We start from the raw sequence: 25,999 nt of genomic DNA on the forward strand, positions 1-25,999 counted from the left end.
TGTTTCTGAGTAAAGAATAGTTGGTATTCTCCCAATGGTGTCTTCTGGTAGAATATAGAACAAATCTATTCCTTCTTTCATTTAACTACCCTTTGAAAACATTCTGGGTCTAAATTCTCTTTAATTTTTTAACTTGGGGTCCATCAATTCAATTCCATCAATTCATGAGTTTGTGGATGGTCTTAAGAGGATTATATCATATGTAAAATTGGCATTTTTCTGGGAAAAGAACCAGTAATTTTTTAGTCTCAATGGAACCTGATTCCCTACTAAAGTTAATATGCCAGACCTACTAGGATAGACCTGGTAATCTGCTTTTTGGTTTTGTTTTTATTTTTATCATTTTTAATAAGCTTGCAACAAGCCATCTCAGGAATCATAGCACTAAGTTAGGTCTGAGATTCTTAGAGCATTTCCGATTCCATTGAAAATTGTAGAATTTTTAGAGCTTTAGAGACCATCTAGTATACATATAGTTTATGGTATATTTATAGTTAATTCTTCCTATCAAAAGATTCTTCTGGTTGAAAAATGTGGGGGTTTATTTAAAACTTTATTTCAAAGTCTTAGCAGCCATTCATAAAACATAGAAATGTAATGGTGGTATCTTAAATCAGGAGTGTTCCTAGGATTTTTGTTTGTTAGATCCAGATTTAGTATTTTAATCTAACACAGGTTTATGAATTATAATACTTTTTGATTAATTTTTAATCTACAATTTTTAGCTTATTTTGTTTTTACTATTTCTAAGGAAGGATAGTATAGCTTAGAATTCAGTCATTTATGAACACTGGGTTCAGTATCACATCTACCCTTTGGAACAGTTTGAACCAGATATAACTGCTTCTGTGCTCCCTGCCTCTTCCAAAGACAGAACTCTTTACCCAATAAACCTATTTTTTTTTTAGTAAAGTGATACTTGAATAACTAATGATATAAACCAAAATGACAACGAGCAGCTTAAGATTTGAAGATATCTCTCAATGTGCTATGATTCTTTCATTTTTATAGAAGGGAAGAAGTCTATGATAGTCCTGCCTTTTGCCACAAATGTTAGAGGGGTAATGTCGACAAAAAACAGAGACTAGAGTGAAAGAAAACAGAAAAATGAAGCACAATGGGAAATGAACATGTTTTAATGACCAACAGAAATGGCAAGCAACAGAAAGGCAAGAACCAGCAATTTTCATTTCTTTAACATTTATTCCTTTCATAGTGCCAAAATATTTGAGTTGGCTTATAAATAGAGATATATATGAAAATAGAATGTTTAAAGCAAACAAACAAATAAGGGGTGTGGTTAAAAACAGAAGATATAACATATCTGATGTCTGTGGGGCAAATAGCTGCTTTTGCCATAATATTGTAACTCCCTAAAGATAACATTTTCTTTGCCTGTATTTTGCAAATACGGTAGAAGCCAGTAAGTAGTCAACAGCTGCTCACACCCTGGCTTGAAGACCCTTAAAACAATCAGAGTGGCCCTTCATGTTGCCAGCATAGTTGTTCTTAACCATTTTTGACTTCTAAAAAGCTAAGGGATAGGAAATATTACAGTTATTCCATTACTTGCAGTGACTTAGTATGGTTTTTATTCTTAAGTGGCAATATAATGATATAATTGGCTGTCTGTATCCACAGGTTCCATATCCATGGATTCAGCCAACCTCGGGCCAAAAATATTTAGGGAAAATAAAATTCCATAAAGTTACAAAAAGCAAAACTTGAATTTGCTGCATTCCAACAACTATTTATGGAGCATTTACATTGTATTTACAACTATTTATGTCGTATTTACATTGTACTAGGTATTATAAGTAATATAGAGAATTTAAAGTATAAGAGAGGATATGCCTGTAGGTTATATGCAAACACTTCACCATTTAATAGTATAAGAGATTGAGCATCCTTGGATTTTGGTATCCATGAGGGGTCCTGGAACCAATCCCCCAGGGATACTGAGAGTCGACTATATAATGAGGGATAATACCAGAATCTTGGGAGAGAAGAGCAACTTCTTAGGGGCTTGGGAGAGTGTACCTTTGGTTGAGAATTAGTGCCTCAGTATTCATTCATTCATTTATTCAGTTATTCATTTTACAAGTCTTTATCAAGTGCCTCTACTAGATTTTTTCAGGTACCAAATTGAATTGTGACTATGAGCATTATTGTAGAGTGGTTAAGAGTAATTTGGATCCAAACTGCATGGGTTTGAATCCCAGAATTTAGCAAATTACTTACTTTCTCTGTGTCTTAGTTTTCTCATCTGTAAATTGGGGATCATAATATTATCTATCTCATAGGGTTGTAGTGAGGATTAAATGAGTTCTTGGAATAGTATTTTTATTAAGGAATGCAGTTGTTTTCACATATGCACACAAAAACATACATATATGTAATGCCATGACTGATTAATCTACAACACAGTGTAATATAGCACTGTAATTCATATTTTAGTTTATATTGGTTTGTATACCACTTTGTTTCATTCAAAAAAGAATGAGACAGAACTGAAGCCTCCTAAAGGAATACTCTATACCCAAGCAGCACAACAGAACTAAGATTTGGGTTCAGATCTTGTTTTGAAAGGCAAAGGCAGAAATTTAAAAATGAGTATATGTAAGTGCTAGGAATAGAGAGATAATAAATGTTATTTCTCTTATGTTTAGAAGAAAGTCATTTACTTAACAAGCCCAAAGTGTGGGATGGTACATATAGACATAGTCCTGCCAGTGCGTTAGGGAGTAGAGTGCAGGCTGGATTTTGGCCCCTACCGTAGCCACTTGATGTGTCGCTCTCTTGCGGTAAGCAGTCTGCACAGTTGTGCAGTGATTCTGACTACAGTATTAATTTGCTTCTCTTTTAAAATTCTTTGTACATACTGAATTGCATAATGGAGTAGGACTATATCATATAAATCTGAATTCTTAGGTCGTGTTTTCTATTGATAGTTCTAATTACTAAAATATTCATAATTATTTCAGATACATCATTTTGAATGTGTCTGCCTCATATCAACATCAGATTTTCCCCCTTCATTTTCATTTTTATTTATTCAATTTTTCATTCTTTTTACTTTGAGATATTGTAGATTTATGTGCAATTAAAAAAATAATAGAGAGATCCATATATGCTTCATCCAGATTCCTGAATGATAACATCTTGTTACTGTTGTGTAATAACACAACCAGGAAATCAACATTGATACCATCAACTGATTTTAATCAGATTTCATTGGTTTTACATGTGCTAATTTGTATGTGTGTGTGTGCATGTGTTTATATTGAGTTTTTTGTAATTTTATCACGTGTAGATTTGCATGGCCACCTAGTCAAGATAGGGAACAGATCCATTTACGAGGGTCCCTCATGTACCCTTGTATAGGCACAACCACCTCCCCTGGAAAAACCCCTGGTAACTGCTAATCTGTTCTCCATGTCTATAATTTTGTCATTTCAATAATGTTATATAAATGGAATCATACAATATGTAACACTTTAACATTGGCTTTTTTTCATTCACTATAATTCCCTTGAGAGCCATCCAAAGTGTTGCCTCTATCAGTGGTTAGTTCATTGATACTGAGTAGTCTGCCATGGTATGGATTTATCACAGTTTGTTTACCCATTCTGACTCCTTAGAAGGTTGTTGCCACATTTGGGCTCTTATGAATGAAGTTTCTGTGACCATTAATGTACAAGATTTTGTGTAAGCATGAGTTTCTTTTTTCCCCCTGTTTGCTTGATGTTGAATTTTATCAAATGCTTTTTCTGCATTTATTGAGGTGATTGCATGGTTTTTCTCCTTATTCTGTTTATGTGGTGAATGATACTGATATTTGGATGATAAATCAGCATCACATTCTTGGAATAAATTTCACTTAGTCATGATGAATTATCCTTTTTCTGTAACTTTGATTTGATAATATTTTGTTTAGAATTTTTGTGCCTATGTTTATAAAGGATGTTGACCTGTAATGACTTTTAATGTCTTTATCCGACTTTGATATCAGAGTTCTACCAGTCTCAGAAGTGAGTTTCTCTGTTCTCTGAAAGCATTTGCATCTTCCTTAAATGTTTAGAGTGAAGCCACCTAGTATTCTCAAATTTTTTACATAATACTTAAATTTATATTTTCTGACAATATCTATATTAATCACTTTCTGTATGTTTCTTCTGAACAAGACAAGGTCTTTACCATTAATCTGCTTTCCCTTCTCCCAACCCTCTTACCCTCACAATCATTCCTATCAGCATCTGAGATTATAGATTTGAATGTTAGTAAGCTTTTGTGTTTTGTTTTTTTTTTTTGACCCTGGTCAGCAGTTACTTAATCTTACTTTGCCAGTTTCTCTGTTTACTCTTTTCTTGTACCTTGATTATTGTTCTTGGATTATTATTATTTTAAATTCCAGATATATATCTCTGAGTAATTCTTTCATCAGAACTCTGAGGGAAGCAAAGTTTTTGTGTCCTTGTACATTCAAAAATGCCTGAATTTCCCTTTCACAATTGAGTTAGAGTTTGAGTAGATATATAATTCTTGATTTACAACTATATCTAGTTGTCCCAGGACCATCTGCTGAAAAGATTATTCTTCCCCCACTGAGTAATCTTGTCACCCTTGTCAAAAGTCAATTGACCATAGGTCTATCGGTTTATTTCAATTCTATACCATTAATACATATGTCCATCCTTATTCCAGTACTACAGTTTTGAATACTGTATCTTTGTAGTAAGTTTTTAAACCAGGAAGTGTTAGTCTTCCAATTTAGTTCTTTTTCAAGATTGTTTTGGTTTTCTTGATTAGCTTGTCCATTTCTGCAGAAAAGGCAGGTGGAATTTTTATAGTGATTGCTCAGTTCTCTTTTATATCAACTTTTTAAATGCTTTCCACCTCTTTTTCCTTCTATACTATAGTCTGGTGAATTTCTTGGTTCCATCTTTTAGATTACTAATTTAATTTGCTCTTTATGTTTTTCAGTTCTTAATTAGGTATTCTAGTTCAGTGATCAAAATTTAACTTCTAAGTGTTCTGATTTATTTATTTTTTAAATAAATGTGTTATCATCTTGCCTATCTCTGAGGATATTAATTGTACTTAATCTAAAGTCTTATTCTATTTAAATTGTTAACTTTCTTTGGGTGCAAGTTCTTCTGTTTGTCACACTATACCTCTTTTTCATGTGTGAGTCTTGATTTTTTGTTGATTCATCTTTGAGAGTCTTTGTTAGCCTTCCTGTGAATATTACATCTGTTTATTGCAGGAGGTCTCCACTGACTGGTGGGTAGAGGTGGAATGTGCAATGAGGTGGAGTGTACCAATCGCCAGTCTTCTTTAGTGTCTGTCCCCTCTTTTGCCTGGGGTTTAATATCCACCCAGCGCTCTGTCCTATCTTTCTGATCCAGGTGTTTATATTCATTGTTCCTACGTGGGGAGTGACACCTTTCTTGTTTGGTGCCACTGTTCCCATCTGGGAGAAAATACATACCTCTGTTCTATAATGCTTGATCCAAAGAGGTAAATGGTGGGAGAGATTAACCTGCTTTGTAACTTCTGTGCTGCCCTCTAACAGTCATGCTGTAAATTTTATAAATTACTTCAGTTCTTTCTGCTGTCCTCCACCTCTGGGTTTAGTTTACTCTGAGGGCTGCTCTGACCACTTCTAATAGCCCTCTACTCTGGGTGCATAGGTAGGGCTGTAGTTTCCTCTTTTCCGCTGATCCTATCAGCTTTTCATCTTTCAGTGATTCACTAAGAACGTTTCTTGTTTTCTTTTGACTATAGATTTTTAAAAAATGGTTTTATGTTACTTGCAGGGTTTAGGGGGAAGGGGAGCTTGCTTGCAGTGTGCCTACCATCTTGATTGCCAGCATCATATTGCCAGTGCTATACCATCTTGAGCAACTGTATGGTATTTATAGTGAAATACACAAAAAGGAGAAAAAAAACTAATAAAAATAAAATATTGATGAAATGATTGAAGAAATTGTGGGTTTTGTTTTGAAGAGAAGAAGCAATCATAAATGAAGATTGGCATTCAAATTAAAGCTTCAATGAACAAAACTTCAGGAATATATTTACATGAAATTGGAAAGGCGTGTATTTGCTGTGTTGCTGGTTTCCTTTTTTTCCCTGCTCTTTGGCTGACGGAAGAAAACATGGGTTCTTAAGTTAGTGCCTACTCTGTGTAAATAACTTCCATAGAGTCAACATTAGCCTAAGCTTGTGACAGACTTATGTTGGTTGCTGAGAGAGAAACAGGTCAAAGACGTTTGGCAGAGCTCTGAGAAAACATCAGAAAGGATTTTTGATTACAACTTTGGTTCAGTAATTTTCAGTATTACTCCCTCACTGGTATTCTAAATTTGTTTTATATTTTCCCATTATAAAATATGTCATAGAATTTTTGGATAATATAAAAGAGGTGATAATCCTCAACCCCAGTCATAACCACTGTTAACACTCTTGGTGTGTTTCTTTACAGTGTTTTCTTATTATAGCTTTAAAAAAAGTTAAAGTAATATGGTATTGTTTTTCTTCCAGTCCAAAAGTAATGCCTACTTACTGAGTGAGAAAGCTTGGAAAATAAAGACCAGCACTAAGGAGAAAAAAACAAAGTCACTCATAATAACTGCCCAAAGATAACCACAATTAAAATTGGATGTTTATCCTTACCGTATTTTTCATGAATACATAAAAACACTTTTTTCTTTGTTAATGTAATATACTCTACTACTATTTTGTACTTTGCACTTTTCATTTGCAATATATTGTGAATGTTTTCTCATGTTAGTAAATAGTCTTGTATATACTTTTCAGTGCTACAAAAATATGAATATATTTAAGTATGTTTATTTAGCTTACTTACTTAACCATCTCCCTATCATTGGACATTGAAAGCATTTCAAATTTTTTTTTTACCATTATAAATAATATCATAGTATCTTTGTTCCATACATCTTTCCATGCATCTATGATTGTTTCTTTAGGAATAAATTCCTAGAAGTGGAATAGCTGGGTCAAAGGGTATGTACATTTTAATGCTTTTGATGCATAAAAATGTCAAATTTTAAGCTAATCATTTGTTATATTATGTCTTGTATTGCAATGTAATTGTTTTATGTGTCTGTCTTGTCTCCTTAATTAGAATATAAGCTTCTTGAGGGTAAGGGACGTTTCTTATACATCTTATGTATCTTTTAATATTGTGATTTACAATGTTGAACTTATGACTCACCGACAAATAATTGTATTGATTTAAAGCTGTGGTTCTTCAATCTTTGGATGTCATAAACCTGTAAATTTAAAAATATGTTTATTTTGGGGATATACATAGGCTTGCAAATTCTCTATTTTTCGAGAAAGAATATTATAGAACAAAATCAACTACCATTTCCTATTAACTTAATCTCAAAAGAAAAGACTGTTTAATAACAAAAAGTTTCTAATTTCTGAAAAAAGGACAGGCCTTTAAGTGAAACATTTTAGTTTTTTAAAAAACTCACTGCTTTGTTCATATTTTTCTCATTTTGTGTTGGACTGGTGAATCTTCACCCAACATTTGGGAACTACTGATTTAAAAGATATAAAGGATTAACAGATAAACCCTTTTGCAAAATAAATAATTCTTCCCCTTGCCCACAAGTATGTCTTCTCTACAATATAAACTATACATGTGCAGGTAATGCCATTTCATTACACAGAATGTGTGTATCTCTAGGTACAGGTACTACAGTGGACAAAAGAGACCTTGCTGATGAACATTTGAATATATTTCCATTTGCCAAAACCAAAAACATATGCTTTCTAAGGAATTTGAGACAGGTTAAGTGTGGTATAGCAGAAAGAAGGCAGGTATTAAGAGTCGGTCTGCCTAGACTTGAATTCTGGCTCTGGCATTAAGTCACTTAATTTTCCTTTAGTTTCCTTACTTGTAAAATTAAGATGATAATATCTTCCTTGAAGTGTTTTTATAGTCCCTGTTATAGTCATTACTTCACTGTAATGTAATTATTTGTTTAGGCATCTGCCTTCCACAAGACCGTGAGCTCTTGAGGATAGGAGTCATATCCTCCTTAGGCTGCCCTGGAGCCTAGCCCAGGGCCCGAGGCAGAGCAGGTGCTTAATGAAATGACTGTTGAACCCATACAGGATTGTTATGAGGATCAAATGAGGTAATATGTGTAGAAGCTCTTTGTAAGCTTTAAACTCTATACCAATGTTAATTGTTTTCATTGCCTGTAAGAGCTATCTTTGGGAGCTATCAAAACTTTGGGAAGAGACAAGAATTATCCCATTTAACAGTTCTATAATGCTTTGCATTTTTCTTCTATTTTATAAGAAGACAAGTTTTAATTGGGGTTAAAGTGCAGCTAATTTGCTTCCTGGGAAGGTAGAGGAATTTCCTTTTTTTCTCCCCGAACAATGGAACTGTCAAGATATTAAATGTTTGTTTTATTTGGTTGCTACCATAAAATTTTAATTATAGCAAATCAGCTTATTTCATAAAGAATGGTGCCCATTGCTTTATCCTCTTAACCATATAACTGATAAAAGGATACCAAATCTGAAGGAGAACAGGAATCTACATTATGCCAAAATAATTTTAATGAGAGCTCCCTTTTTAACATTCATTGACTTTTAAAAATATAGTTTCTAATCTGTTTATAAAGCTCCTGGTGAATTTTTGCCACAAGATGGCATTGGTGATTACTGAATGCATGTTCTGTTGAACCAGAATTCAAAAAAATGGTGCGCATAATTGTTTGTAAACTTTTGGGGATGAGTTGAAAACCTTCATCATTGCTTTTATATATTAATTTAATTTTGTTTTGACTTACAAAACAGGGATAAGTGCTACTTTACATCACTTCTTTCTGTATTCAAGTATTGTTTTGTTTCCTGTTTTTCTGTCTTTATTACTACAGTAACTATGTATTATTTGCCATGTGTTGTATGTGTCTGACTTATTGCTGATAATTGTGGTAACAGGTAAGAAGAAAATACGATGGGACCCAGTTAGGAGGCGCTTCATTCAGTCCTGTCCCATCATAAGGATCCCTAACAGGTTTTTGAGAGGTGGGTGATAACTAGCAAGAGACTATGCTTCATATGGGTTAAAGGGAATTTTGAATGAATTTTCTAAACTCAGAATTCTGGTTTTTAAAAATTGTCTAAACAGCTAAAATTGGACAAAGGAAAGTCTAGAACTTAATTTTAAGTCTGTGTTTCCTATTGACCACTGTTGGAATTGTAACCAAAAGTTTTAGGGAGTTAGAATCACTTAATGTGCATTAGATGGTAGAAATAAATCATCTCACTGATAACAGTATTATTCCATTGTAACCATATTAATAGGAACTTTGAATGAATAACTTATAAAATATGGGGGTGGGAAAGAATTTTCTAAATATGACTTTCAGGAAGAAATAAAAATTAATTTATGTGACTGTATAAAATTTAAAACCTCATGTCAAAAATCATAAATAAAAAGATAAAAGGGGAAATATTTGTAATAAATGGTTAATATCACAAATATATAAAGAGCTCTTATAAATCAATAGTTTGAAAGCAAATACCCACTAGAAAAACAGGGAAAAGAACATGAATAGTCAATTCATAAAAAGAAAGGTCAGTAAATATGAACCAATATTTATTTTTACTATTGTTATAAACATGATAATTAAAATAATAAGCCATGATTTCCACCTATTAGGTGGGCAAAGACTAAAAATAAGAATACCCAAGGGTATGGGGAAATGAAACTCATATATTGAAGGGAGTGTAAATTTAACACAGCCTTTCTGGATTTAATTTCACAATATATGTATCAAAAGCCTTAAAAATGTTCACATCCTTTGACCTAGTAATTCTTACTTTTAGAAATGTTGCATTCTTTCTATTTTTTCCAGTAAAACATACTCCCTACTGAAAAAAGAAAATCCCAGAATAGGGTTGAAAACTCTGGTTCCCACTATTTTTCTAGGTATAACAAATTGTCAGACAAGCATGCTTAACATTACAATTTAGACCTTGTTGTTTATAAACCAGTGTATCTAATTTTGATTGAAGAGATTACTTTTTTAAAAAGACTAGAAAAAAATCCTATAGCAGCTAAAGATGTTTCTGTATTTAGTGCCTATTTTTAGCAGCCAAGCTCCAGAGCATGAAAAAAAAAAAAACAAACCTAGTCTAAATGGGTCAAAATAAGATACTTTGGGTGCTGTGCTACCTTTTAGCATAAATAATTTTATTGATAGAGGCTAAGAGGAATTTTAGTTTTATGTGACCAAAAAACCATTGTGCACATGTGGCCAAGAAGGTATATCTAATTCTATAACATTTTTTTCTATTTAAAAATTAGAATGCTAATTTATTGATTTACAATTAGATAACTTGGGCTGACTAAATTTAAATATAAGTAAGAAATTGTTTAATTAGGATATAGAATTCAATATAATATAAATTTTGTACAAATATAAACAAAAAACAAAGGAAATAGTGAAATAATAAATCTAGATGGTAGGATTTTAATTTTCTTTTGTACATTCTCTGTTGTTCAATATTTTAATCATGGAAAAAAGAGATTAGCACAGGTAAGTTTCATAACTTTGGTTATTTTGTAAGCCCTAAATTGCCTCAAACAATGGCTGAGGAAGATGGTCTCTAACAGTGCTGAGAAGAGTGAGGCGGAAGTAAACTCAGCATTAGCGCAACATCAAGACCACCAGTGACCGCCTCTAAATCAGTGGCCTTGTCTCTTAGTTCTCATCTTCTTTGATCTGTTTGTAGTGTTTGATCTGTTGACCACCTGCACCTTCTTAAATTTTTCTCTTCTTTTGGGTTAATTTACTGTACAATCTGAGATGTTTCCTTCCTACCTCTTTGATTGTTCATTCTGTTTTCTTCACCAGCTTCTTCCTTCCTACTCACTAAAGATGGGTATTGCTCCAACGTTCTGTCCTCTCCATTATCCTCCTTTGGTTATCTCATCAGATTTCAGACTTAACTAACCTCGTTCGTTCGTTCGTTCATTCTTTCATTCTTTCAGCATTTCTTGATTTCCTATGTAACAGACACTGTACTAGCTCAGTGATCTAGGCAATAGAGAATCAGGTAAAGAAACGATTACAGAATAGTTTGAGTGTAATTCTTTGTGATAAGTGTCCTGATGAGGTAATATGGTATGGGAGGGCACAGAAGAGGTACCTAACCACCTGTGGGGAGGACAGAGAAAGAGAAGTAGCTATCAGGGTGATTTTTCAGAAAAGATGTACTTAAAGTCTGAGTCGGTGTTAGCAGGGGAAGGTTGGAACATCTCAAACCATGGGAACCAAGCAGCTTGTGTAAAGGCAGTTAGGCAGAGCAGAGCATGGCCTTTCAGGGAACTGTAGGAGGTTCAGCAGAGTGGGAAAGAGTGTGGAGAGAAGAAGCTGAAGAAGCCCAGCTTAAGTGGGGTACCACCTGAGGGGAGTCTTCAAGATCAGCTTATTTCTTAATTAGCGAGGAGATTTAATTGAAAGACCAGTTATGAGATTATTACAGTTATCAACGTGGGAAATGATAGAGGCTGCAACTAAGGTAGTTATAGTAGAAATAGAGAGTAGGGAGTTGATTTGAAATATAAGGAAGTGAAATTAGGTAAGACTTGAAGAGGAGGAGGGGAAAGTGAAGAAAGCTTCCAGCTTTCTGTGTGGACCATTTTCTCTTTACCAGGTGTTATATAGATGGATGGAAGGGCAGATTGAGGGAAAAGATGGTAAATTCAGCTTAATCTCCCCAAAGCAATAATAGCGTATCCTGAAACACTCAAAGAGTTATTTCCAGGGAAGCCTCCTTGGAAGTCCCATCTCTTTGTTCTGATGGCACCCTCTGTGTTCCTGCCTCTGTCATAACACTTATCACACTGAATTACAGTCATCTGTTTACTTATTTGTGCCTGCCATAGACTGTAAGCTCTGTAAGGGCAGGGGCAGTGGGACAGTGCCTTTCATTTCTTTGTCTCGAGTTTGTAGCACAGTGCATGTAGTAGGTACATCATGTGTATTTGAATTGAATTGAATCATTTGTTAAGTCTGTTGTCAGGGAATAGGATGGGACAAGAATTTTAGTACATTCTCAACTTCTTTCTGGTGGTGGTGACAGTAAACTGATGAGTTGCTGAGAAGATGAAAATGCTGTTGTTTAGTGTTTCCTTAGATTTAAAAAAAAACTTACCTGTACTTTTGAAATTACCACTTTCAAGCCTCTCGTTTTAGGAATCCTACACATTATCTCTGTTAATTCTGATCGAACAGTTTCATAGAGCTCATTTTCTATCACTAGATCCTGCATCTTCTCTAAAAGGTATTTCTACCCATTAAAAGTGTGATGTGAAAACAGTATTGGTGTAGTGAAATGTTTCCATTACAAAATGATAGGCCAATTATATCCATTTACCCTCCCATACTTCTCAGATATTATTGAAAATGACAGAAAAGAATGAATCATAATTGTATTGAAAAACAAAAGGGAGTCTTTCAAGCTGGATTACTTATGTCTGAATCCAGGCTCTGCCATTCACCAACTGTGTGACTTTGGGCAAGTTGCTTTTATTTTATTTATTTATTTTTTGCCTCAATTTCCTCATCTGTAAAATTAGGATGATGATAATAGTACCAAACTCCTAGGGTTGTTGTGAGTATCAAGCGAGGTAATTTGTGCAGAGTACTTAGAAGAGTTTTTACGTTTAGCTGACGTTGAATTAATGTTAGCTGCTGCCATTCTTGCTATTGTTATAATACCAGAAAATTTAAGGGATTTCGGAGTAGTAGAAAGCAGTTAGAATTATAATGATTGAGGAACAAGAACAGAATAAAATGCAACCCCACATACGTACTCCTGCTGCATGCTAGAAGTCAGAGAATTTCTTTTTTTCCAGAGAATTTCTTAATAGAGCTCCTTTTCTGAAACTGTAATCCTAGAATCAGCAAGTATAGGAGGAAGCAGCAGGGTTTTAGGTAATGGACCCTCCATGATAGATTGGATGAGGAGGGTGGAATAAGGGGAGGAGAAGACAGGGAGCTCCACCAAAGATTGATGTGCATTTAAGGACCATATCATCAAAATGAAGCCCTCCTCACTTTTGGCAAAATTGCTTTTTCTAAAGAGAAAGCTGTCAGTGTACCACTTACCTACAGAGACCTACAAGCAGAGAGATCTCCCATTTGGAGGTTTGGTGACAGAGTAATACAACTGTGGAGGAAATCTATATCTCTCACAAGACTAGTCAGTGTAGCCCTTCATTCATTAATATGAACAGGTGATCAAGGCCTACCAGACATCTGAGGGAAATTAAACTTGAAAGAAGATGACCAAGCTGAACAAATGAAACAACTGACCATGGTGGAAACAGAGATACTGAGGAAGCAGAATGGAGGGTCAGGAAGTTCTCATCACAGCAGGTTTCCTCAGAGTCAAGAGTGAATTGGGTCCACAAATAAAAAGCCAACTGCCGTGGAGAAAAAAGGAATGATCAAAGAATTAGTTCCATATTGAAATTTGATTGCTTAAATAAAAGTGCAGTTGGAGAGTTAAATAATCCACAGGCTTAAGACCAATTTCTACGAAAATGAAGTAGGGGAAGTTTATCGACTATAAAGCAAGAGGACAAAAAGAGAAAATACATGAGGAAAATTATACTTTGAGGATAGATCTAAGTGATCCAGTATTTATTTTACAGTGTTAACACAAGGAATGTCAGTGGAAGGGAGAAAATAAAGAATATTTCCCTACACTGAAGAAAGAAAAACTCTTGAGTTTTCAAGTGTAAAGGGCCTACCAAGGAACAAGCTAGAAAAATATAAAAACAAAAAGCATCTATCTGTGTATTACTGAACTACTTACAATTTCAGAGATAGAAAGCAGGCTGTATAGAAAGACTCAAGACTTAAGAATCAGACTGGTATTGGATTTCTCACCTGTAGCGTGGTTTGCTGGAAGATAAGTGCCTTCAGTGTTCTGAGGGAAAATTATTTTGAACACAAAACTGCACCCAATCTCACTAATATTTAAATGTTTAAGTGGGGGTCAGAATAAATAAGAACTCTGAAAAATTGATGAACACACCCTTTTTGAGATTACTTGAAAATGAAAAATCCAAGAAAGAGGAAGGTTTGGACACAAGAAGCAGTAGTGTGCAAAAAAACCTGTAAAACTTAGAGCTGTGTCTAAATACAGGGACTGTGAGGCCTGGTAATACTGTTAAGAAAATATTTCCAAATATATAGAAGAATAATATAAGTATAGTATATATGTATGTGTATATTTGTATGTATGTATATGACATTCTGCAACTAACATTTCAGATGATTTGAATAAATTTGGGGTAGGGAGAAAGTCAAACTGCTAAAGATCTTATAATTTTTTGTTTTACAACTTATAGGTATAATATATGCTTTTTAAAATTCAAATAATATGGAAATACACAGGGTGAAAAATGAATGTCCCTATCTCAAGTATATATAATGAAAATCAGTAAGAAAAAGACATCTCAGTAGAAGAATGTATAAAAGGCTAGAGCAGGCACTTCCCAAAAGAAACAATCCATTTGGCCAGTAAATGTGAAAAGGTGCTCAAACTAATTAGTAATGAGAGAAATGCATATTAAAACCAGAGTGACTTTCCACAGCTAGCTAGTAAACTGAGGTTTGAATAAGAAAAAAAAAAAAAACCCCACAATGAGATAGGTCTACAAACCCACAGGAATTGCTAAATTAAAAAGACTTATGATACTAATACTCTAATACTAAATATTTGTGAACAGTTTGGCCTTACCAAGTAAAAGTAAAGATTTCCATACATTATAATGCAAATTCTGTTTCTACATTTATAGCCAACAAATATGGGCCCCTGTGCACCTGAAAATGTGTACAAAAATTTTAGAGCAATATAAGGGGGGAGGGTATAGCTCAGTGGTAGAGCACGTGCTTAGCATACACAAGGTCCTGGGTTCAATTCCCAGTTCCTCTAGAAATAAATAAGTAAACCTAATTACCTACACCCCCAATTTTTTTTAAGTTTTCTTTAATTTATAGCAGTATAAGAACCACTCATTTGAAACAACCCAAATATCCATTCTCTACAACATTGACTGGATAAATTGTGGTATTGTTCATACAAAGAAATAATATTTGGCAATGGAAATGAACAGACTATCTCTAACTCCAACAAGATGGAGGAATCTCAGAAACATAATTGTGAATGAAAGATCTCAGAAAGAAAATATACTGTTTTATTTTATACGAATACACTTTGAAACTAGGCCAAAATAAACAATTTTGTTTAGGGTTGCATACTTAGATATAATAAAGCTATTAAAAGAAAGCAAGTTTTGTGATTGCCATAAAAATCTGGAAATATGTTTCCTCTAGAAATGAAGAAGGTGGGATGGAGAGGGTTGTGATTAAAAGGGGCGGGTAAGATTGGGTATCTGGGTGCTGGCAGTATTCTATTTCTTGACCTGAATAATGACTGCAGTTACTTTTTGATAATTTGTTAAACTATGCATTTCTAGTTAAGTATGTTCCTATACATGTGCTATATTTCACAGTAAAAGAGGTTAAATAAAAATAAAAGCAAAGTCCCATTTCACATCTTCACTCCTCACCATATTCCCCTTTCCAGAAATAGCCTCCATAAATAGCCAAGTTTCTTTCCAGACATGATTTACTCTTAATAGTGTTAAAGAAATAAAAATGTATGGGTTTAAAAAAATATATTGGGAATAAAAGGATGTAGCTCTTCCTAGGAAAAAAGGAAAGGAAAAGAAGAGAAAGCTTAATTATTTCAGTAAAATTAGAAAAGTAAGAAAATGAAACAATGAGAAAGAACGATAAATTAAAATATACATAATATGGCAGGGATAAACCTAAATAAATCAAGATCAAAGTGGGTTTATCTGTGGAATGTAGTTTAGTACTTTAATAGGTTAAGAGAAAAAGTGATTTTCTGCTATCAAAAAAAGCATTTAATAAAATTTGATACTGAGTGCTTTCATTATATTAAAAGGCATCAAGCTGTACTTTTATGATATATGCACTTTTCTGTATATTTTAATAAAAATTTTTTTACTAATAAACTATCTATAAGAAGCCAAAGCAAATATCATATATAATAGTGAAACATTACCAGTATCCTCATTAAAGTAAAAAATGAGAGAAAGATACAGATTATTATCTCCACTAGTCAACCTTGTTCTGGAAGTTTCAGCCAATTTAATAAAAGATGGGGAAAAAAAAGGTACAGATATTGGAAAGAAAGCTGAAAGTTGTCATTAATAACAGGATGATATGATTGTCTACTATAAAGTTCAAGATAATGAACTAATGATAACTAATACTAGAGTCCAGAAAACTGTCTGGTTAAAATTTAAATTTGCAAAGATAAATTACTTTCCTAAGTATTAACAATAACCATTTAGAAAATAAAAGATATCTATTCATAATATATAGAGAATTATAAAGTGCTTAGGAATAAAAAACAAGAAGACAATGAACCTGTCCTGATGGAAATCAAAAAGATGAGGATAAATAGCTAGAGATTATGTTCCTTCATGGGTTATCCCAAATAAAATCCTCAAGAGACTTCCTTAAATTTTAATTTTAATTTTGACATAATTTTAGACTTACAGAGAAGTTACAAGAATGGAGAAAAAAATTCCTATATTCTTCACCCAGATTTCCTAGGTGTTAACATTTAACCACATTTACTTTATCCTGTCCTGTCTTTTCTCTCTCTCCTCTCTCACTCTCCCCTCTCTCTCTGTAATACATAGGCACATACGTATTGTTTTTCTGTTTGAACCATTTGAGAGTAAGCTGCTGGCACAATGCTCCTTTACCCCTAAATACTTTAGTGTTTGTTCCTGGGAAACAAAGATACTCTCTTATATAACTGCAGAACAAGTACCAAAATGAGGAAACAAACACTATCAACACTGTACATAATGGATAAAATTAACACTAGTTTCAAATTTACAGACCTCATTTCAGACTTTGTCAGTTATTCCAATAATGTCCTTTATAGTGAAAGAAAATCCCAGATCATGTGTTGCATTCAGTTCTCTTGTATCTTTAGCCTTGATACTGATATTTTTGAACAGGAGGGACTAGTCATATTGCAGAATGTCCTTTAGTTTGGGTTTGTCTCGTATTTTTTTCATGATCCCATTCAGCTTATGTGTTTTTGGCAGGAATACCACTGAAGAAATACTGTGTTCATCTCATTGCACATGATGTTGATTGGTCCCATTACTGGTGATGATAACTTTGATCACCTGGATAAGATGGGTCTGCCCAAGGGACATTTTATAGATTTTAACAAACTGATTCTAAAATCTATTGCAAAAGTAAGTGGAGAAAAATAGCTAGGAAGTTTTTTAGAAAGAGTAACACAAAGGGGAATTTATCCAATAGATGTTGAAAAATAACTTCAAAGCTGTCATAACTAAAACAATGTGGTAATGGTGTAGGAATCAATAAATAGGCAGTCAGACTGAACAGAGCCCAGAAGCCCAGGCCAGTATGTAATTGGGTAGAGTGTGACAGCTATCTCAACTATGCTTTGCTCAGCACTTGAAACTAACTTATGGTAATACCAGTCTGTCAAAGCAAGTTGCTTTTACTGCTGCCAACTTGGACTAAGATTACTCTGTCCTAAGAAGCCAAATCTTTACATATGATTGTGATACAGAGTATGGAGTCCCTGCAGTAGGAGATGTTTACATAACCAAGACTATTGTGTGCTGGTGTGAATGGAGCAGCTTGGACTCTGGGAGTAGTAAAAAGGTCTGCCTGCTGGTCAGGGCTGGGAGCCAGCTAGCCCAGTTTTCTCTGGCCTTCCTGTCTCTACTTCCAGGTGTACAACAGAAAAGCTGTCTTCTCAGGCAGAGGTAATGGTGGGCTTTATATTTGGAAAGAAGTGACCAGTTAAACTGAATTTATCCTGTAGCCTATTTGTCATTTATAAGTAGTTAATACTTCTAGCAATAAAGGTTTTAGTTTTTTTTTTTTTTTCACTACGGCCCCACTACAAATGTTTGATAGCACATCTAGAGGTGACTACACCTTGTAATAGGCTTATTAAGCAAAAATGTCATGTGCTACTTTACTTGCAAGCTTTTCCATTTAAGATTGTGTGATGTTGCTTGTTATATTGATTGTGTGCATTCCTAAGGAGCAATAGATTTTGTGTCCAAGGTGATTAGACCTGGATGTTGGGATTTTCCTAATTCTACTCTAGAACGTGTCAATTTAGTATATGATAAAGGTGGCATTTCAGTTCAGTGTAGAAGGGATGGCTTTCCAAAAGTGGTTTAGGGACAGTAGCTTATCCATTTTGGGGGAAATATTAGAGCTCTACCTCATACAATACACAAAAATACATTCTGAATGTATCCAGGTTCTGAATATAAAAATCAAAACTATAAAATTACTAGAAATAAATAATAATTTTATAAAGATGCAGAGATAAATGAGATATAAAGCAAATGAGGATTTTGTTGTTGCACAGGAGCCTTAAAAGAAAAAAATTGAGAGGTTCAATTAGAGAAAAACTCCATATGTTAAAAGATACCATAAACAAAATGAAAAGACAAGTAGCAATCTGGAAGAAAGAAATATACTAATAAATACTTTCTATGAATCTGTGAGAAGACAACCTGATAGAAAAGTGAGCAAGGGATATGATCAGGCAATTCCCCAAAGAAGAAATATAAATGTGCTAAGAAACATGTGAACTAGAAAAATCAGGGAAATGCAAATTAACCTGACACCCAGCAGACTGGCACAAATTAAAAAGGTTGAAGAGGGCAGGAAGAAGTAGTCGCTTCCATACGCAATCGCTGGAGGTATAAATTATTCCAGTCTTTTTGGAGAGCAATATGGCTCTATTACCATATTGCATCTGTGACAATTTTAAGTGTATATTCCTTTGACCCCAGAAATACTTTAGACATTTGCATATGAATCTGTATAAAAGAAGCTTTGTTATAAAATTATTCATAATAGTGAAAACGTTGGCGCAACCTAATCATTTGTCGCCTTGACAGCTAACTTTTTTCTTCCTTTGGGCTAGAAACTAAAGTCCGTTCCCTGATTACCATAAGCTATGGCTTATTCCCTTGGGTAAAGAGCAAGTGTTTGTGACATGATGAGCACAGTGAAGCAAAGATGGGCTCAGGTACCACAGATGCATACTCCCTCAGCTGGATGTTCCCTTCTGAGTGCTAAGTTCACCTCTAAACAACAAGGTCCTGCTGTATAGCACAGGGAACTATATTCAGTACCTTGTAATAGCCTACAATGAAAGAGAAAATGAAAAGGAATATATATATATATATATATATATATATATATATTACATATTTATACACACAAATGAATCACTATGCTGTACATCAGAAATTAACATTGTATTTTTAAAACTTTTTTTATTGAGTTACAGTCATTTTACAATGTGTCAAATTCCATTGTAGAGCACAATTTTTCAGTTATACATGAACATACATACACTCATTGTCACATTTTTTTTCGCTGTGAGCTACCACAAGATCTTGTAACAACATAGTAAATCAACTATACTTCAATTTTTTCAAAAGTTCATCTTTGCATACAGGTTCAGTTTAAATTTTTGACTTCTACATTTTCTAATTGGAATTCTTCAATCAGGTATCCTAATTCTATGGGTGATTTTATTAGTAGCAAGTAATTTTTAGGAAAGTGGGGTTTGCACTTGGAGAATTTGGGGGAGAATTCTGGGAACTACTTTAAGAATCTAAAACCTAATTTCATTTTGGTCAGGGTTGAAGAGCCTATACTGTATCCTGCTTAATGAAAATTAATGCTTAGTCTCTGTGGCATTAGCCCTGACACATTCCCATGATTTATTCAAAATAAAATTTGACTTTCTAATATGTTAGTCACTCTTGGGCTATAAATATGTACAAAGAAATCTCTAGTTACTGACTGAAGAGAAAGAAGAGTTACCTCTTTTCTCCCAGCTGTAAGACTCCTTGACAGGATACTTAATGTTTATCAAATATTGGTCAGATGCTCTTTACCCAGCCATTTAATTTGCATAGATAATGAAATTACTCACAGAAGTTGGCAACTGAGCTAAACCAATGCAGTGTGATAGAAGTATTATGTGAGTCACAAAATTTTAAATTTTCTTGTAGCCATAAGTAAAAGACAGATGACATTAATTTAAATATTTTAATTTAACCCAGGAGGTAAAAAATATCATTTCAACATATATTCAGATACAAAAATTAGTAATTTTACATTCATTTTTGGATACCAAGTCTTTGAAATCCAGGGAGTATTTTACAGTTTGGATCAGTCTCATTTCAGATGCTCAGCAGTCACATGTGGCTGGTGGCTACTGTGTTGGACAGTGCAGGACTAGACTATAAACTCCAGAGGACAGAAACATTAATAGTCTTATCATTGCATCCCCATCACCTGGCATAGTACCTGTACATCGCAGGTGTCCAGGAATATTTTTGGCTTAATGAATGAATGAGTGGATATATAAATATAAGTATAAAATATAAAATCATCTTTTCATTGACTCCTCAACTTCTAACCCATGTGAGTTATATTTGTCTCAAAAATAGTTGGCATTAAACTTGTAATGGAATGTCTTCTCTGCTGTACAGCCATTTAGAGAAGAATCCTAAATTATACTATATGTCTTTTCATATTAGCCCAAAATCAGTTTTAAAAAGTATCTGTTGGCTCCAGGTAATATAGTAAATGACATTATAGAGATTCTTAGAGATTCTTATCTATTGACTATAGCAACTCTGTTGTGTTTCTTTAAATTTGTCTTGCTACTTCTTAGAAGCAGATGTGTTTTAAGAAGACCATTGCAGGGGGGTGGGAAGGGACTGGAATTTCAAAATGTAGAATAGATGAACAAGATTGTACTGTGTAGCACAGGGAAGTATATGCAGGATCTTGTGGTGGCTCACAGCGAAAGAGAATGGGACAATGAATGTACGTATGTTTGTATATAATTGAAAATTGTGCTCTGCACTGGAATTTGACACAACATTGTAAAATGACTATAACTCAATAAAAAAGAAGACCATTGCTTAATCCAACCCCTGTCCCCAAAATCATATATCTGTTGAGCACAGTATCAGATCCACTGAGTGCTGCACACTGTTTTTGATCACCCTGTCACTATTTGCTTTGATCTGAAGTTAAAATTAGTGAAACTTCTTGTATCTGATATATCTCTCCAACTGTTTTAGGTGTTGTGGGTGATACAGGATAATTGCTATTCATGACCTTTGCCCTTGCGAAACTTATAGTTATTTGGAGAAAAAAAAACATTAATGAAATGAGTAGAGAAAAATTAAATTTGTAAATTTGTTCAGTGTTTTCTGTGTGCCTTTTGGTGACAGAAAGGTTAATACAAATACATTCCTCTTCCCTCAGCTTACAGCCTCCTGGGAAGATACACACATTAACCAATAAACATTTTAACATAATAGCAAGTATAATAAATCTGTGAGGTACAGGAATAACAGGAATAATATCCTTTCATACAAATGAGGAAGCTGAGACTCAGTGAGGGTCAGTGACTTGCTCAAGGTAACAGGAAGAACCTGGATTCAAATCTAGGTACTGGTCGAAGTTAATTGCTTTTTCTTCCACACCACATTTTCTGTGTTTCAAGATTTTTAGAAAGAGAAATTGAGTTCTTTACTAGGTAAATCATAGCTCGTGAGTAAATTTTCTAACTGGTTATAGCTTGCCTAATATCGTATTTATTCATGTATTTGCATAGTTACAGTGTAATAATCGTATTAATTGTACATGTATATCCTAATGCTTGAGTGGTATGTTATTGAACAGCAAGGGCCCTAGGGTTTTATTGACGAGGAAGAGCTGTATTGGCTAGATTCGGAGGCATTCCCACAACCAGGCAGTGAAGGCTAGGTAGAGCAGGCCCGGTCTGAGGGGAAGGACTTGGCTTTCCTAACAGAAAGATAGACTTAAAATAGGCAGGAGTGTGAGAGATCAGGAAAGACTCTGTAAGTTGCTGTTTGAGGACTTTGAGCTTGAGCAGTAAGGAGCCATCAAAGACTCTCAGGACTGACAGGTTGGACTTGAGTGATTCATGGTTTGTTTTTTAGCTTTTCTAGATATCTGCAATTTCTTTTCAGTTCTTGTTTAAAAGTATACCCTAGGAAGTGGGATTTTGATTTTTAAAAAATTGTAAGGCCTGAGTTAGACTGGTAATAAATGTTTAATAATAGATGTTTATTAGGAGTACAACATTGCCATAAATCCTAATGTTATATTAGTATCTATTCCTAATATATGAAAGTAGACAAGTCTTTAGGGTAACAGACAGCTTATTCTACCTAATGTATATTTAAGCATCTTTGGTTCTGTAGCTATGTAAGAGTTTGCATAGACTGGTATAAAAATTGTAAGGATAACAGAGATAATATAAAGTTAGGGGTTTTTTACTCTAAATCTTGAAATAATTTTTAGTGAACTAGTTGACATAATTTAAACTTCAAGAAAGCTTTCAAATATAAATTGTAGAAAAAGCTTTTCTTAGTATAGTTCTTGATACGATGAAAGATGCTCTTTGAGATGAATATAGGGATACTTTTGTTAACTGCCATAATGCATGGAGTGGTAGTTAAATTCTAAACTTTGCTATAATTCTTTGAAAGCCAGTTTTCTTTTTAAGTGTATAATTATATATTGTGGGAAAATCATAGGTTTTATTTGTGTGTATTTTTATTTATACATAACTCATTCACATTTGTGATTATATTTCTGTAGTTCTCTAATATTTTCAGTTTAATTTAGTTGGCCTATGTTTTTTTTATCCTCAAAGAAAATAGAAAATTTGTCCTTTTAGCTTTTGGATTATTAAACCCCTCCTCCTTCTTTTCTTGAAAATTCCAAGTTATCAGCCATTTTCTTGAGTTTATAATGCTGTTTTTGCTGAAAAATCTTTTTACAGTTATCAAAATCTGAAAATAGTCATATGAAATAGAAATGGAGACTAGCTCCTTAAAATCTTAAGTAGTATGTGTGAATGTATAAAATAACCTAAGTAATTAAAAAGTACATCAAGGTTATAAATTTTCCCTGATCGCTTTTTAAAGATAAAATGTTTGTTACCAAATTTTGTTTGTGCTTTTAATCTGCTGGGCCATCTGTGGAAAACTGCCCTCTTCTCTCCTAGGCCACAGACCTCCACCAGCACGAAGCGGACATCGTTGTGTGGCAGATAATACCAATCTGTATGTGTTTGGAGGTTATAACCCAGATTATGATGAATCAGGAGGGCCAGATAATGAAGACTATCCTCTCTTCAGGGAGCTTTGGAGGTATCATTTTGCTACAGGAGTGTGGCACCAGATGGGCACAGATGGCTACATGCCTCGGGAACTGGCATCTATGTCACGTGAGTTCTGAAGCAGTGCTGAACTTCTGACTTTATGAAACGTCTGAGAGGTCTTGTTCAATGTCACATGTTCCTTGTTAATAATTTTTAATAATACTGTAATATGATTAAACCTTGTTAATAGATAGACTCTTTACTATGATAACAATATAGTGTGGTGATTCACAATCAATTGTGAGTTGGATAGTCCTGAGTTTGAATTTAGCTGTATACTTTCTACTTGGTAGATGATTTTTTTGTTTCTAGTTCCTTACCTATAGAATGAGATTAATAATATCTCAGGGAGTTCAATGTAAAATATCATATTCTAGGCAGAATGTAGTAGAAGATCAACAAATGGGGTTTATAATGATGATAATAGCTGTTGAGCAAAGTATTTCACACATGGTATCTATTTAATCCTACAACATCCCTATGATGCAGGTACTGGAATTATTGCCATCATACAGATGAGGAAACTGAAGCTTTAGATAGAGAGACCCTAGGCCTATGAGTACGAGCTCTGGGGCCAGACTGCCTGGGTTTGAAGCCCAGCTTGGCAAGGTTCTTTTTAGGAGACCTTCAACAAGTTACTTAAACTGCTCACCATTTCTGTTTCATTGTCTATGTCAATGGGGAAAATAATAATAGTTCCTACCTCATAGGATTGTTAGGAAGATTAATTTAGAGAGATTAAATAATTTTTCTGAGGTCACACGAGAATTTAAACCCAGCTCTCACCGGCTCCAGAGCTCATGCTATTAACTCTTACCCTATATCAATCGAAGAATTGGTTAAAAAAAAAAGCCATTGAAATAATACAGTAGCAGTATCTTCAAGAGTATCTGCCATCAGAGAGAGACAAAAAGTATATACAAGTGTGTGTGACGACAGGAACAGAAAGTTACCAGCAGGATATTAGTGTTCTTTTTATCTGACAGAAGATTAAGATGACAGAAACCATAATTTGAAATGTAGCGATCATTCCCCTGGCAAAAACAGAATGATCCTTTTATCCCTTCATCGTGAATCCTGCTGGGTCTATGCTAAGGCAAAGATGATACTTTATTTTCCTCTACTTTGCTGCATACTTGAACTGTGTCAAGCAGCAGTGGTGGATTATAGTTAATGTCATTCAATATTGTCACATACAGTGTTTCATGAATTCCAGAGATATGCATTGAATACATGTCATATACTAAACAGTGAGCTATATGATATAATGTGAATTAGACCTTTTTCTGCAGAACTTTATAGTAACTACATGTCAGTGGTTTGAGCTATCTTCTGAAAGCATTAAAGCAGGTAACTTTTTAGTTTCTCAGATATTCTGGGTTAATGTGGGAACACATTGCAGGTAGCCAGTATCTAAAGGGAATTTGTGCTTCTCCTTCCCCAGTTGTGCTACACGGAAACAACCTGTTAGTGTTTGGAGGGACGGGTATCCCATTTGGTGAGAGCAACGGCAATGATGTCCATGTCTGTAACGTGAAGTATAAGAGATGGGCTTTACTCAGCTGTCGGGGGAAGAAACCGAGTCGTATATATGGACAGGTACCAATCTATGGCCAGTCATGGTGGATGTATTTGTTTGGATTTTTCTAGTTCCTGGGACAATGTCAGAATATTTATATTGCTACCAATTTTTTAATGGGGAATAAGTTCATTGTGATTACTATTTGGTTGTTCATTTCTGATATGAAATTGTAGTTTGTAAATCTGGTTGCTTGCCTTCTCCTTTCCTTTTTGCACTTACTCTTTGTTTCTAATCCAACTTAGGATCAGTGATCTAAACCTGTATGGAAGTTTCTTTAAATGTCAGGACCCTACCCACCCCAAGTGAGACATTGGGCAACATATGGTCAAGGTCCTGTCATCTTTAGAGTGATAGGATGCTTTGAAGAGTTTTCTACCCTAAGTAGTAGAGCAGATGATCTCTGTACTTGGTTAAGAAACTTTTATACAGATTTGAGCTAAAACACAGATTACATAGAAATTAGTTTCCAGTTAGATTTCAGTGCTTCAAGCCTTAGGTTTGAAAAGTTATATTTTAAAAGATAGGAAGCAGTTCACCATACATCAGAGACCCTTTGAGAGTAATGGGCTAAGCTTAAAACAGCCAAGCATTGGCTTCTTTCTCAACTAGCTGGCATTGGTACTGACAGCTTCTGAGCTATTTGTAGAGGCACAGACTGGATAACTGCATCCCACCACAGGAGGCATTTAAACACTAATAAATGACCATAACCATAGCCAAACTTGCACTGAGAAGAGTCTGGTGGAAAATATCAAGTTTTGGGGACTGCCAACTCTAGGCTTCTTACTTAAAGGATTTGGGTATCTTATTTTCATATCTGCTTCGTCCTCTTAAGAGCATTTTCTTCAGACTGCTTAGAAAGAAAAGCAGCCTTCAGTGGAAATGCTCATGTCCATGGTCTATAAATTCTTTGGTTGCCTAGGACCCCTAAGGATCATCTGATGTCCTTTGCCTGTCTAGGTAGAACTTACTTTTCATTGAGCAAAGTTTACCTTTCTA

At 34.3% G+C, this 25,999-nt stretch overlaps 1 protein-coding gene across 3 annotated transcripts in view; it reads left to right on the forward strand.

Annotated features, from left to right (window-relative positions):
• The window catches only part of KLHDC10 (kelch domain containing 10), a 48,622-nt gene that overhangs the window by 15,709 nt on the left and 6,914 nt on the right, over positions 1-25,999 (forward strand). For 2 of the 3 annotated variants that reach the window (XM_032483332.1, XM_032483334.1), the window contains exons 2-4: positions 8,995-9,081; positions 23,263-23,484; positions 24,863-25,017. In XM_032483332.1, coding sequence (XP_032339223.1) covers positions 8,995-9,081; positions 23,263-23,484; positions 24,863-25,017 — 464 coding nt within the window. The remainder of the gene's footprint in view (positions 1-8,994; positions 9,082-23,262; positions 23,485-24,862; positions 25,018-25,999) is intronic. The other variant, XM_032483333.1, reaches the window with a different exon arrangement.

This window comes from Camelus ferus, chromosome 7, assembly GCF_009834535.1.
Source record: "Camelus ferus isolate YT-003-E chromosome 7, BCGSAC_Cfer_1.0, whole genome shotgun sequence".
NCBI lineage: Eukaryota > Metazoa > Chordata > Mammalia > Artiodactyla > Camelidae > Camelus > Camelus ferus.